General features: G+C 37.4%; 1 protein-coding gene across 1 annotated transcript; it reads right to left on the bottom strand.

The window, feature by feature from the left end:
• Positions 1 to 493: 493 nt before the first annotated feature.
• LOC149883841 (uncharacterized) lies at positions 494 to 1,306 on the bottom strand. The gene has a single exon (XM_090098646.1). The coding sequence runs from the start codon at positions 1,304 to 1,306 to the stop codon at positions 494 to 496; it is 813 nt and encodes a 270-aa protein (XP_089954772.1).
• Positions 1,307 to 13,263: the final 11,957 nt, after the last annotated feature.

Raw genomic sequence — 13,263 nt, 5'->3', positions numbered from 1 at the left:
CCCGCTCCCCATTTTGACGAGATCCTGAATTCTGACCGCATTCTTTTTTGTCATTTTTCTTTTTGGACGAATGGACGAACCAAACATTTTTTTGTGCAGCTCTTCCATTGGATTGATATACGTGTACGGATCAACCTTTGCCGCTTCGTTTGCAATCGTGTTGACCAATTGGTTTGGATTCACTGTCCCTGTCTTGGCGTAAACTTTTTCGATCGCTTTTTTTCCTTTGTCGATGGCAACGTCTTTGGCGGTCAAAATGGCTGAAGTGGCCAATTCTTTTCCTGCAGATTTGGCTGCGGTGATGGCCTCTCTTCCAATTTCGCTTGCCGCTGCCTTATAAATGAAGAGACGATCTCGATGCGTTCGAGGCTGCCATTCTTCTCAAAAAATTTTTAAACGTGTCAACGAATCCTCCTCCAACAACGTTCTTTCTCACATATCTTTTGTTGTTCACGATGAGCATTTTAAAAATGAGAAAAATTTTTTTTTTGTTTCACGACTCGATGTATTTTTGAATCGATCGATATTCTTCTTTGTTGATTTCCCCCTGCCTCAAAAGCTCGTCACAAATGGCAACAGCTTCGTTTCTCGATGCGATATTTCCAGCATGACCCGCGGCAATGCTCAAGCTTAATCTTTGAACAAACGCATTTGGATCGCTCGGAAGAATGATCACTCCACGACCTTTTATTACCCTCGTTTTTTTGTAATTTTTCTCCCAAATTTTTGAAACAATATTCTCCCACTTTTCGCTTCTCGAAGCTTTTGGAACGGTGGGTCTACCTTCTCTCTCCATCGCATGCGTTTCTACCAGTATTTTTTCATAATTTCCCAAGTCCTCATTTGTCACCTTTGTCATATCAGGTCTGGATCTTGAAATCAGCTCCCAAAAACCAATCGTCCCCTTGTACTTTTCTCCATCAATAATGATGTCGTTTTCATCGATGAAAATTTCTTTGTCTCCAATAAACATTTTTCCTCGTTCTTTTGCGTGAATCCCAAAAACTCGATCTGCAGAAAATTTTTTGGCTGCATATTTCGACAAATATTCCAAAGCAATGTTTCCCACATTCATTTTTCCAAACGTTTTTTCAACACCTTTCAAGCTTTCAGATGGGCTTTCTGGATAAGTCAAAGCCAGTGGAGTGTTGTCAACTTCTCTGTATGCAATGCTCTTCAGCTCGTTTTGCACCTTTTCGTTGCTCTCGATCAGAGGCTTGAAAAACTTTGACAAATCAGCCTGGTAACTCACATCTGAAACGTTCCGGTTGAGGCTCTCATTGTAAAGCTTTTCCCGGTTGGCCATGTATTCTTTGACAATCTCATCTCTCTTTTTCGGGTCTTGTATTTTAAAGAAGGACATTTTTTTTAAAATACTTAGAAAAAAAAACGAAAACGAAAACGAGTTTGCGTTTTGCGCTTGCGATCATTTTCCCTTTTTGAAAATGTTGTTAAACGCTTGAATGGCTTCTTCTCTTCCTTTTTGGATCAACTTCTCTTTGGTCAATTCGTCAATGCTGCTTTTTGCATTTGTCCGTATTTCTTCGGCCATGACCTTAAATTTTTGAAGCTCGCTGAGAACCAATTCGTACTCGGAATCACTCACAAATCCGTCCATGAGCGATTTTGAAATGTGATCGCCAATCGTGTTCAATTTTGACTCGGAAAGAACCTTTAATTTTTCGTGCTTTTCAGCCTTCAACATCATTTTTTTGTTTTGTTGGTTTCCGAAAATGGACAAAGCACCCATCCCAACCGCAATCCCCTCGCACGCAATCGAAACTGGGGTGGCAACGACGGTTGACAAAAGGGCAATACCAGTAATCCCCAAAGCAATGAAATCCCCAAATCTCCATCTTTTTAACAAAATCATCCCCAAATCTCCATCTTTTTAACAAAGACAGATTTTTTTTTTTTTAATTCGAATCGATGTGATTTATTTTGCAAAGCTTTTCACCTTTTTTGACAATAACGTCATTGGCGCTGTTGTTGCTCACATCCAAAATGACGTCATCCACAGACTCTGAAAAAATCACATCGTTTTTGAAGAAGTTCAATTGGTCACTTATTTTGTTCATCAAAGTTACGACAGCGATGCCTCTGTCAAAACTCAACCCAACAGACAACGATATTGTCGTCAGAGAAAGAGCTGAAAATTTAATGTCCTTCTGAGCAAAAATTTCATGGTGTCCGTTTATGTTAAAACAGTTTGGGTGATCCAACTCTTTTTTTGCCACAACAATATTTTGCGATGTCTTTTTTTGCAGGTTTTTGATTGTCTCCACCAGGTTTTCAAGCTCTTTGATCCGTTCCACCAAATTTTCCAAATTTTTGGTTCGATCCGACTCTTTGAATCTCTCCAACACTTTGATTCTCTCATCCATGTGTCCCAAATATATTTTCGAGATCTCCAAACTCGAATCAGCGTGTTTATCTGCCGAGGAGACGTTTTTAAAAAACTTGTGAGGGGCATGCATTTTTAATATGAAAAGAAAATGTTTTTAACTCATTTTTTTTTTCTTTTTTTTCTTCGTGTTTTTTTCTTCGTGTTTTTTCACATTTCTTCTTCAGATTCCATTTCTTCTTCAGATTCCATTTCCCCCAAATCCAAATCGCCACCCATGATGCTTTGAACAGAAGTCACGTTTTTTGCGATGACCACTTCGGGAATCCTAACCTGAATGGACTCGATCTGCGCTCCGACAAAAACACCTTCGATTCTCAAAGAGGCGACGACAAAACACTTTTGTCGAACATATTCTAAAGGACACACCTTCACCAGCTTTTTCGCTTTCTTTTTGAAAAACGAAGAAGACACTTCAATGCCTTTCTCGTTTTTCTTTGTGAACAACTTTCCGAAAATAATGGGAGATGCATTCGGATTATCGGATTTCTTTTTCAAAATGGACAAGTCATCTATCATTATTTTCTTTGTTCTCCCTCCCTTTTTCAAAGTGAGATTCATTTCCTTGACTTTTCGCGAAGAAATTTCGTTACCTTTTCTACCACCTCGATGAACTTTTTTTCTTTTTCACTCATCCCTTTTTTCTCGTCGAAACCAAGAAAGGACATGGAATATCCCTCAAGTTCTTTCGTTCCAAAGCTGCGGTTCTCAAACATAACCAGAGAAAACAAAACGGGCGTTCTCAAAATGAAAGGCCCTTTCCCAGAGGAATACTCATAAAAGAGCGGAATCTTTTGGTACTGAACTGGTTTGGTTGCGTAATAAATCTCTCCAACCGACAATTTGCTTTCATCAAAATTTCCGACCGTCACGAAATTCATCTTTTTAATATGAAAAGAAATTTTTTTTAACTCATTTTTTCAGACGGATCAATTCAACATTGCTCACCCATGAGTTGAACGATTCTGGATATCCTTTCAATTTGACCAGTGATTTGCTTTTTGTTCGGCGAACAATTTTTTCAATCCTGAATATTTCTTGATGCGTCTTTTGCATCTCCTGCTCATAAAAAGTGCCTTGAATCTCTTCGCCGTTGGCGTCGGCAATCTTGTACGTGGGTGGATCCGTTCGCTGAACTTTGGACACTGTGAAAACCTCCTCGGTCCATCTCGGAGTGTACCCTTTTTCAAAATGGGGCTTCTTTTTTGTGATCCTCACTTTGTCTCCCATTAAAAATTTCGGCTCTGGTCTTTCTTTTGGCATCTTTCCATTCAGATTCATCCAGACTATATTTTTATTCTTTTCCTCGCTGGCTTCAATCGGTGTCATTTTGATGGACGAGTGCTTTGTGCTGTTGTAATTTTTCACCATTTCGTCCAAAACGTCAATGTATCGGTTGGTGCTGTTGGCTGAAAAATATTTGAACATTCTCTCTTTCATCGTTCTGTTCCATTGCTCGACGACACAGCTTTTTTCCTCGTTTTCAGTGGAATATAATCGAACACCCAGAGATCTCACGTGCTTGTTGTGAAATTCTTTTCCTTTGTCCACCCACATTTTGACACATTTTCTCTCACCAAAAATCTTTTTCAACGCCTCAGCCACTTCAAGACCCGTTTTGCTTTTCAACGGAACGATCCATCCATACTTTGAAAACACGTCGATCACCATGGGCAAATATTTGACGCCATTGTTGAACTTTGAAAACGATTGCATGTCAACCAAATCGGCAGCCCATATTTCATCGATGTCGTTCACAAACACTTTTCTTTTTTTAAAATGGCGAACGACCGGTTTGTGAAGCTCCTCTGCAAGCTGATCCGTCCATTTCAAACTTGAAAAAAATTTTTTTTTTTAGAACCCTTTGGATTCACAGAGACGCCCAATCCGAATTTGGCTTTGGCTTTGATGATGGGCTCGATGATCTTTCTTTCGTTTATTTCTTTTTGAGTGGGGTTTGGAATGGAGTTCATTTCTTCAAGCATCATTTGATCTGCCAAATTTCTGCTTCGAACGTCGGTCAAATATTTATATGCCAAATCATGGTGATATGCCGCATTGTCCACTCTGTCCACCGGTTTGCTCCACTCCTGATACATGTCGGTGGATGTGAGCCTTTTGTCCAGGTTTGTGCCAGGTCCTGCAAAATTCATTCCTGGAATATGCATTTCTCCTGGAAATTTTGCCCACGGAAGCTTTATTTTTTTTGAAAAATTGTTGATCGATTCGACCAAGTCACCCCCTTTTGTTGCATGCGAAGAAACAAACTGGCATTTGGTTGTTCCACAAGAATCACATGTTCCTTTGATCATGTTTCTGTTGTTTTTTGACACCTCGTTTCTCAAATGAATGGTTTCGGTTTCTCTTTTGCATTTGACGCAGTACATTTTATTGAAAAAAAATTTTTTTTCATCAAAAAATGGAAGTGACCGATTTGTCATGGAATATTTGGAAAAGCAAAAGAGACAACAACCCGCTTTTGCCGAGAAGCATTCGAGGAATCATCGTTGGAAAGTCCGGTTGCGGAAAAACAACCTTGCTTCTCAATTTACTGCTCAAACCTGGATGGCTGGATTATAACCATTTGCAAGTCTTTGGAAAATCTCTTTTCCAACCCGAGTACAAAATACTGAAAAGCTCGTTCGAAAAAAATTTGCCGAAAAATATCATTCTCGATTTGTTCAAGGTGCAAAACGAAATGGAAAAATTGAATTTAAACCCTGAATGCGTCATTAACGACCTTTCAAAAAATTTTTCCGAAACCGAGAACATGAATTGTCAATTTTTCGAAACAGCTGACGATGTTCCTGAACCTGAAGACCTCGATTCAACAAAAAACAATTTAATGATCTTTGACGACCTTCAATTAACAAAGCAAAACAAGTGCGAAAAATATTACATCCGCGGAAGACACTCCAACGTCGACTGCTTCTACCTCGCTCAAAATTACTTCATGCTCCCACGACAAACCATCCGAGAAAACACAAACTTCATTTGTCTGTTTCCTCAAGATTCAAAAAATATGGACCACATTTTTCGAGACCACGTTTCGAGCGACATGGGAAAAGAAGAATTCAAAAAATTTTGCAAGCGTTGTTGGTCTCAACACCACGGATTTGCCGTCATCGATTTAACCTCAAAAAAATACGAGGGAAAATATCGAAGCGGATTCGACGATTTTTTTTTCCCGAAAGAATCCTTTTGAAAAATTTTTTGTCCATTAAGAAAAATGTCTGGCATCATCATCGATGTGGATGGAAATTCCAACGTAATCATAACAGAATTTTTGGACAAAATCGTCTTTGAAAAAGAAAAAACATACGAGATGGCTTTTCTCGGTCTGGAGACGTACAACAGCTTTCCAAACATCACAAGCAAAAACAATTCTTTCCGGTACAGCATGAACAACGGAGCCAATTGGGAAAACGTCGTCATCCCAGACGGAAGCTACGACATCATCGACATCAACAATTATTTGCAAAAAACCGTCTCAAACACAATCAAAAATTACGCGTCACAAAGCGCAAGTTACGTCGCTGTGAATAAGATCAGCTACTCACCTGAAAACATCAAAATCGGATCCAACTCAAACACTTTAAAATCAACCGTCAAACTCGGAGTGAATTATTTGATGGACCTGAACGTCGAAAACAGCATCGCCTCTCTTTTGGGATTCACAAAAAGACAATTGGACTCCAATTCAGAATACGAGTCCGACGACATTGTCAGGATTTCAAGCGTCAACACGATCAGAATCGTCAACAACGTCATCGGATCAGCCTACATCAACGGATCACAACTCAATTGCATTTACTCCTTTTACCCATCCGTCGGTCCTGGATTCAAAATCATCGAAAGACCCACCCATTTGGTCTACCTCCCTGTCAAGGTACATGAAATTTCCACGATGATCACACGCATTGTCGATCAAAACGGAAATTTAATCGACTTTCGCGGAGAGGACGTCACGATCCGATATCACATTCGAGAAGTGAAATAAATTTTTTTTTCCCTCGTGAAAAAAATGAGCAAATACATCAGTGTCAAATTAAACGTGTCCCATGGACAGATCGAAAAAATAAAAAAATCCATGATCGAAGGAAAACCCGTCAGCATCCGGATTTCAAGAGAGGATTTCCGCGGAAACGACGTTTTGCTTGTGACACACACACAACACCAACAAATTTTGGACGCTCTCCATCGAGGAGTTGGAGTCACCATTAAAATGAGCAAGACTCAAGTGGAACACAACGCAAATGTCAAAGGAGGATTCATCGGAGCTCTTTTACCTTTATTGGGAATGCTTGCTGCTCGAGCCGCTCCCGTTGTTGCCACTGGTTTATTAGGCGGTGCTGCCTCTTCACTTGGGTCCACTGTGATCGACAAAATTTCAGGAAGAGGTGTCGTTTACGTCAAAAAAAATGGACACGGAATGAAAATGGGCACTCACAGAGGAAACGGATTATTTTTAACACCCTGGATCAAAGGAGGCTCCGTCAGAGACGGTCTTTACATCAAAAACGGAAAAGGTTACGAATCCATCGGATCCGGATTGCTTCTCGGACCGAACTCCCCATTCTCAAGCATCCCTTTTTTAAATTTAATTTTGTGAAAAAAAATTTTTTTTTTCTTGGCCAAATAAAATGAGAATCTCGCGAAACGACGACGGAAAAATCAGAAGCATTAAATTCATCGAATACTTAAGGGACAAAGGTTTTGCTCACCGAGAAATTGAACTCTACAAGTCCATTCTCGAAGAAAAACACGAACAACAACAAGAACAAAAAGAAAAATTAATTTTTCGCGAACGATTTCAACACCTTTACACCCATTAATTTTTTTTCATGGATACTTTTCTCATGAAAAAACACACACCAAAAACATTTTCACACCCCTCAATTCGCAAAAAACTCAAAACGGGCACCAAAACATTTTCACACCCTCAATCAACAAAAAATATCAAAATGGGCATCAAAACATTTTCACACCCTCAATCAGCAAAAAACTCAAAACGGGCATCGAAAATGGTTTTGTCCCAGAACTCTCATTTTATAGTAGTTTAGTTTGTCAATTATAGCCAATGTTGAGCACTATATATTGTAAAAAAACTTTATAATTAAGTTAATACTTCATGACAAAAGAAAACACGACATGTCCAGAACAGTTCCGCATTTTTTTTTTTTTTTTTACAAAAATAGAGCATAGTAATAAAATAGGATAAAAAAAAAAGTCTATTTATATGGTTGGTTGCAAATGTTTTGTCCAATACTGTATATAAAAATTTTAAAAAGTAAAGATTTTAAATATAAAAAAAATATTTTTTTTGCTTTTCAAAAATAATTTATTTCAGATTAAAAATCATTTTTAAATTTAACGAAGTAAAAGTAATTCAAATCTATGTAATCAAAAAAATGTAAATCTGTTTATTCCATTTTGCGTGAAAGCATTTTTATTTCAACTTCAATCTCACATATATCTTCCTGATGATGTTGATTTAGCTTTACTTTTTTAGCATTTAATTCCTTGATTTTCTGCACAGCACTTTTATCAATACTTTCTTTTTCTTCTTGCAACTGCTCTTCTCTCATTCGTTTCAATGAATCTTTGTAATGTGAATGAGAAATATTTACACATTTGATCATTGCACGTAGGAGTATTTGACGATTTTAGCTGGCAAAAATTATTTCTCTCATTTTAACAGCTGAAAACTTTACCATATGATAAGAAATTGTAAATTAAATGTTTTTTGTCCAAATCCAAGCCAGTGGCGTTCAATATAGGGGAAAGATGGGTACTTTAGGGATTACATTTTATTCTATTCAATAGGATTTGAGGAAATAAAAGATATATTATTTTTCAAACTTTATTATGGTAAATAACATACTATATTTTGATATTTAATTAGATTCCACTTCGTCATTGTCAGAATATTCTTCATTTTCGTTGTTTTCAGTGTCGGAATCTTGGACTTCTCCAGGAAGAAGCAATTCCACAGCTTCTTTTGAAAAAGGCTTTGTAAGTTTGTGTTTCTTTTTCCCAATGCTGGACAACAGAGGGTTGGATGTTAACAATAACCTATTGATGATATCTTGGTTACAATCTTTTTTAGAAAATTTTCTAGCATAGCTAAGTCTGTACTCCCGGAAATGTTTGTTTCTGGCTTCGGCAGCCTCTTCCGACAATTGTCCAATTGGCAAAAGCGCATTCTCTACTATATCAGGACCATGTACTAAAACTTTATGCAGAGTTGGAGTCATTGGACACCAGGGGTATAGTTCAACATAAAGCTTTGCAGTATCCAAAGTATACTGTCTGAACTTTTCTACATCAATCTTGTGGCCACTGGAAATTACTTCTAGGATAATTTTCATTCTGGAAATTAAACAGAAGTCTACTCCAGTGATATCTGCAGATGTTTCCGGGTTGTTGAAGAATCTCCTGCTTGTGTTGCCGTTATTTGTATTCCCAAATTCCACCTTAGGTACGTCGACAAGAATGCCCATTTTGCTCTTGAATTCATCTAGGATTTTCTTTTTCCTCTATGAGATTTTATAGTTTTTTTTATAGTTTTCTGTAAATGATCATTTTTTAAATACGCGAAAAAATATTTTTAGATCCTTCAGACCTCGATGACCTTCATCATTGATTTGTACTGGTTTTTATTAATCACTTTTTGTCTCAACAGCTCATCGCAAATGCTCACAGCCTCATTTCTCGATCCCGTATTTCTAGCACGACAAGCAGCCACGTTTAATTCAAGCTTGTCCACCAACGCATTCGGATCGCTTGGAAGTATGATCACTCCTGAACCTTTTTTGTCTTTATAAGCTTTTTCAACACGTGACTTGTAGTGGTTATATTTCTCCCTTCCTAGCTCATTTCTCCTATTTTCAAGATCTGACATGAGTTGATTGTATTTCTCATCCAAACGCTTCTTTGATATTTTTTCAAAGCCTGGATATTTCTCATTAAAATAAAATAAACTTTAGCTCTAAGACGATCTGAAACATACTCTTCGTCATCTTTTTTCTTACGAGATTTAAGCTCTTTTTCAATAGGTATGATGAATTAATTGTATTTCTCAACCTCTGCAGCTCTCGATGTGTTGGATCTTGCATCCGGATTTACAGCTTCACTCTCCATTAAAATTTTTGAGTAATTAGCCACATCTTCTGCTGTCACGTCCTTTGAAATGTTTGGATTGGTCATCAACTCCCAAAGACCTTTTGTTCCTTCATACTTTTAACCTCCAACAATCATATCATCTCCATCAAACATCACTCCCATTTTTCCAATCGCATATTGACCGTCGTTTTTGCTCAATTCAAACTTGTTCTTAAAACTTCTTTTAAATTTTTCTCTTGTGTCCAGATCAAACAAATATCTCAAAGGCCCATCACCCTCAGGCATATACGACTCCTCCATTCTTGTCGAGTCTAAAAAAGACCTCACCTCAGACTTGATGCTATCTTTCTCAGACTTGATGCTATCTTGCTCAGATTTAATTCTTTTGATCATCTTTTCGTTGCTTTCGATGAGCGGCTTGTACAGCTTGCTCAAATCAGTCTGAAAATCCGCATCTAAAATGTTGTCATTGATGCTGTTCTGATAAATCCTCTTTCTTCTGTCATTAATTTCTTTCACAATTTCATCCCTTTTGTTTGGGTCTTGTATTTTAAAAAAAGACATGGTTTTTAAAATACGCCAGAAATTTATTTTTGGATCATTTCTTGAATAAATTGTTGAACTTTTGAATGGCGTCTTCTCGACCTTTTTGGATCAGTGTCTCTTTAGCCAATTCGTCCATTCCGTTTTTGGTTTTGGTTCGTATTTCCTCCGTCATGGTTTTAAATTTTTGCAGCTCACCAAGAATCAATTGAAACTCTGAATCGCTTATTTTTCCGTCCATCAACGCTTTGGAAATGTGCTCGCTGATCGTGTTCAATTTCGACTCTGCCAACACTTTTATCTTTTCATGCTTCTCCGCTTTCAATGCCATCTTTTTGTTCACTTGACCTCCGACAATGGATAAAAAACCCATTCCAATAGCCACGCCTTCACACGCAATCGCTGCAGGACTGGCAACAATCGTGCTCAAAAGCCCAATTCCAGTCGCACCCAAAGCAATGCACAGCGCCTGCATCGAATTGTCCACATTGGATATGATTCTAAAAACGCGATGGTACATTTTGCTGAGATGAACTCTCTTTTTCCTCTCGTTGTCCATCTCTTTTTGGATTTCGCTTATTTTTTGAAAACGATAAATATGTCCTCCTTCATCTGCAGGAGCCGTAGGAAGAGTTGGGTATATTTCTTTATACATATCATACTCCATTTTTATTAAGGAAAAATAAAAAATTTCTTTTTCATGGTGATCTTAAGGATTCAAAAGAAATTCACGAGACACAGACTCTCTCCCTTTTTAATCACGACGTCCTTGTCGCTTCTGTTATAAATTGCCATGATGACGTTATTCACCGATTCTGAAAAAAGCAGGCTGTGATAGATATAATTCAGCTTTAAATTTAGACCATGTCTCAAATTCACCAAGACCATTCCATCGTCAAGTTTAATTCCAAACATAAAAACAATCGTTTGCTTTGAAGAACGATTTAGTTTAATGTCGCTTTGAGCAAATATTTCGCATCTGGATTTCACCTTTCTAGGAAAATGATTTAAATTTTCGTCAAAATACACCGTCGCTTTCAACTTCTTCTTATCATAATAAACGATTCTTCTCATCTTTTTAATAATAAAGGAAACATTTTTTCCAATCTTTCTCTTCTCTCTTTAGCTTCTTTTCTTCGTCTTCTTTTTTCTTTTCAAGGATCCATCGATACAACGGTCTTTCTTTAGCGTTCAACATTCGCAAAATTTTTCCCTCTTTTGTTGGGTAGACGTGAATGACATTTCGCTGAAGCTCCCGATCAAACTCTTCAATGCAAAAATTTTAGCGAATTGGAGACGGCATTTTTCATTTGTGCTGAAATTTATTTATGACATTTTTCGTCACATTTTTCATGGTCCAGCTAAACCACTTGTTAAGCGTAATAAAACACCTGTCCGAGAAGAAGGTAAAAGCTTCCGGATTGTCCAACTTGCGCGTCGCCCGAGTTGAGCGTGACGACAAGTCTTCTGCCGGCTGCAACGCTGGGCATGGAGTCTGCCTCTGCAAAATTTCTGTAAAAGGAAATGGTGGTAGTGGAACCAATGGAAGCATTGGATTGGTACAACAGTCCCGTCGATTTGTTGTTAAACGAAGACACGTTTGATCCGTTCCACGAGAAAAAAATAAAAATCTTCCAGTCCAGGCGAGGAAAAGATGCATTTGCTGTCACCGTCATATCCCGAAAAGCTCGTGTAATTGTTTGTGCTGTATGTCGTCCATGGACTGAGGACAGTGCCGTTGCCTGGAGGCAAATTGCCGTCGTACATTCTGACTGTGAAATGTGTCAATAAATTAAAAAATTAAAGGAGTTGCAAAAAATTAAGTATATTAGATCAAAAATGTTTAAAGTTATAAGCAACAGATGCTTTTTTCAGTGCTATAAGATAATTTGGGCTATGCTGCCCAACTTTTCGATTTTCCCAAAACTGCTTGAAGTCTTGATGAATAGACTCCAAGGCTCTGTCCAGTAACTTAATCCTAAACCTCATATATATCTTGTATAAGGAAATAGGATTGAAAAATCAAAAATTAAATGTATTGTATTATATTTATATTCAGTATTATTAAATTTACTAAATAAACAATGTAGAAATCTTACCAAACTGTCCTCCCTTCATTTTCATGAACTCCTCAATATGTTGTTCTACTATGTGTACTTTTAAAGGTACTGTGGCTCCCAGGTCCCTGTAGCTTGAGGAGAATTCCTTTATGTCGTCAATATATGTAGGACTAACAGATTTACCAAAACATCCTTGAACTATTTTGTTGAAGTCTCGTAAAACTTTTATATACTTGGCTGATTGAATACCCAGGCCTTTCTGTTGGAAAAATACTTCCAAGCTCTCGATTTTTTCAGGAAAAGGTTGCAAGCATTGCCTTCCAGACGATGCTGCCCTTGGTAAGATCCCGGTTGAGATTAATAGATCCCAAAAAAGAACTTATAGATATAAATCCCTCCTCCTTGGTTTCAAATAACTTCTTTTCCATTTCTGAGATTAACTTGTCCACTACACCTAGCAGTATATGTAGACCTGGTATATTAACTATTTCAATTATCTTTTTGGTTGGGTCCCCAGTTAATAGAGGTGGATGTACAATATTACTAAACTCTTTTGCATTTCCTAATATTGCACCGTCCACCATCCAATCATCGTACAGTTTACAAAGAGAAGACAACGTATAATGTTCAGATTTCATCATTGTGGGAGATGAGGTTTTACAGAATGGGCAAGGATGTTTAGATGCTGCTGTCTGTTTGCCAACCATCTGGAGCAAAACTTTCAGATCTTCTGCTACAGTGTAGTCCAAAGAATTTATCTTCAATTTATCAAGGATGTTTAGGATTAAGTTACTGGACAGAGCCTTGGAGTCTATTCATCAAGACTTCAAGCAGTTTTGGGAAAATCGAAAAGTTGGGCAGCATAGCCCAAATTATCTTATAGCACTGAAAAAAGTATCTGTTGCTTATAACTTTAAACATTTTTGATCTAATATACTTAATTTTTTGCAACTCCTTTAATTTTTTAATTTATTAACACATTTCTAAAATCTAACATACCTCCTAACTAAACCAAAAATACCAAAATTGACTCTAAAAATATGTTTTAGATATAAAATAGGTTATACATTTTTTCGGAAATGAAAAGAAATGGTTCATTTTAAGGATTCATTATGTTTCATGTGTATAAGA

Source organism: Hydra viridissima, unplaced genomic scaffold, assembly GCF_058129835.1.
Source record: "Hydra viridissima isolate aposymbiotic clone 2 unplaced genomic scaffold, HvirCarnegie_v1 scaffold_9, whole genome shotgun sequence".
Classification (NCBI taxonomy): domain Eukaryota; kingdom Metazoa; phylum Cnidaria; class Hydrozoa; order Anthoathecata; family Hydridae; genus Hydra; species Hydra viridissima.
The sequence above is the reverse complement of the archived record's forward strand: the minus strand, read 5'-3'. Positions and strand labels throughout refer to the sequence as shown.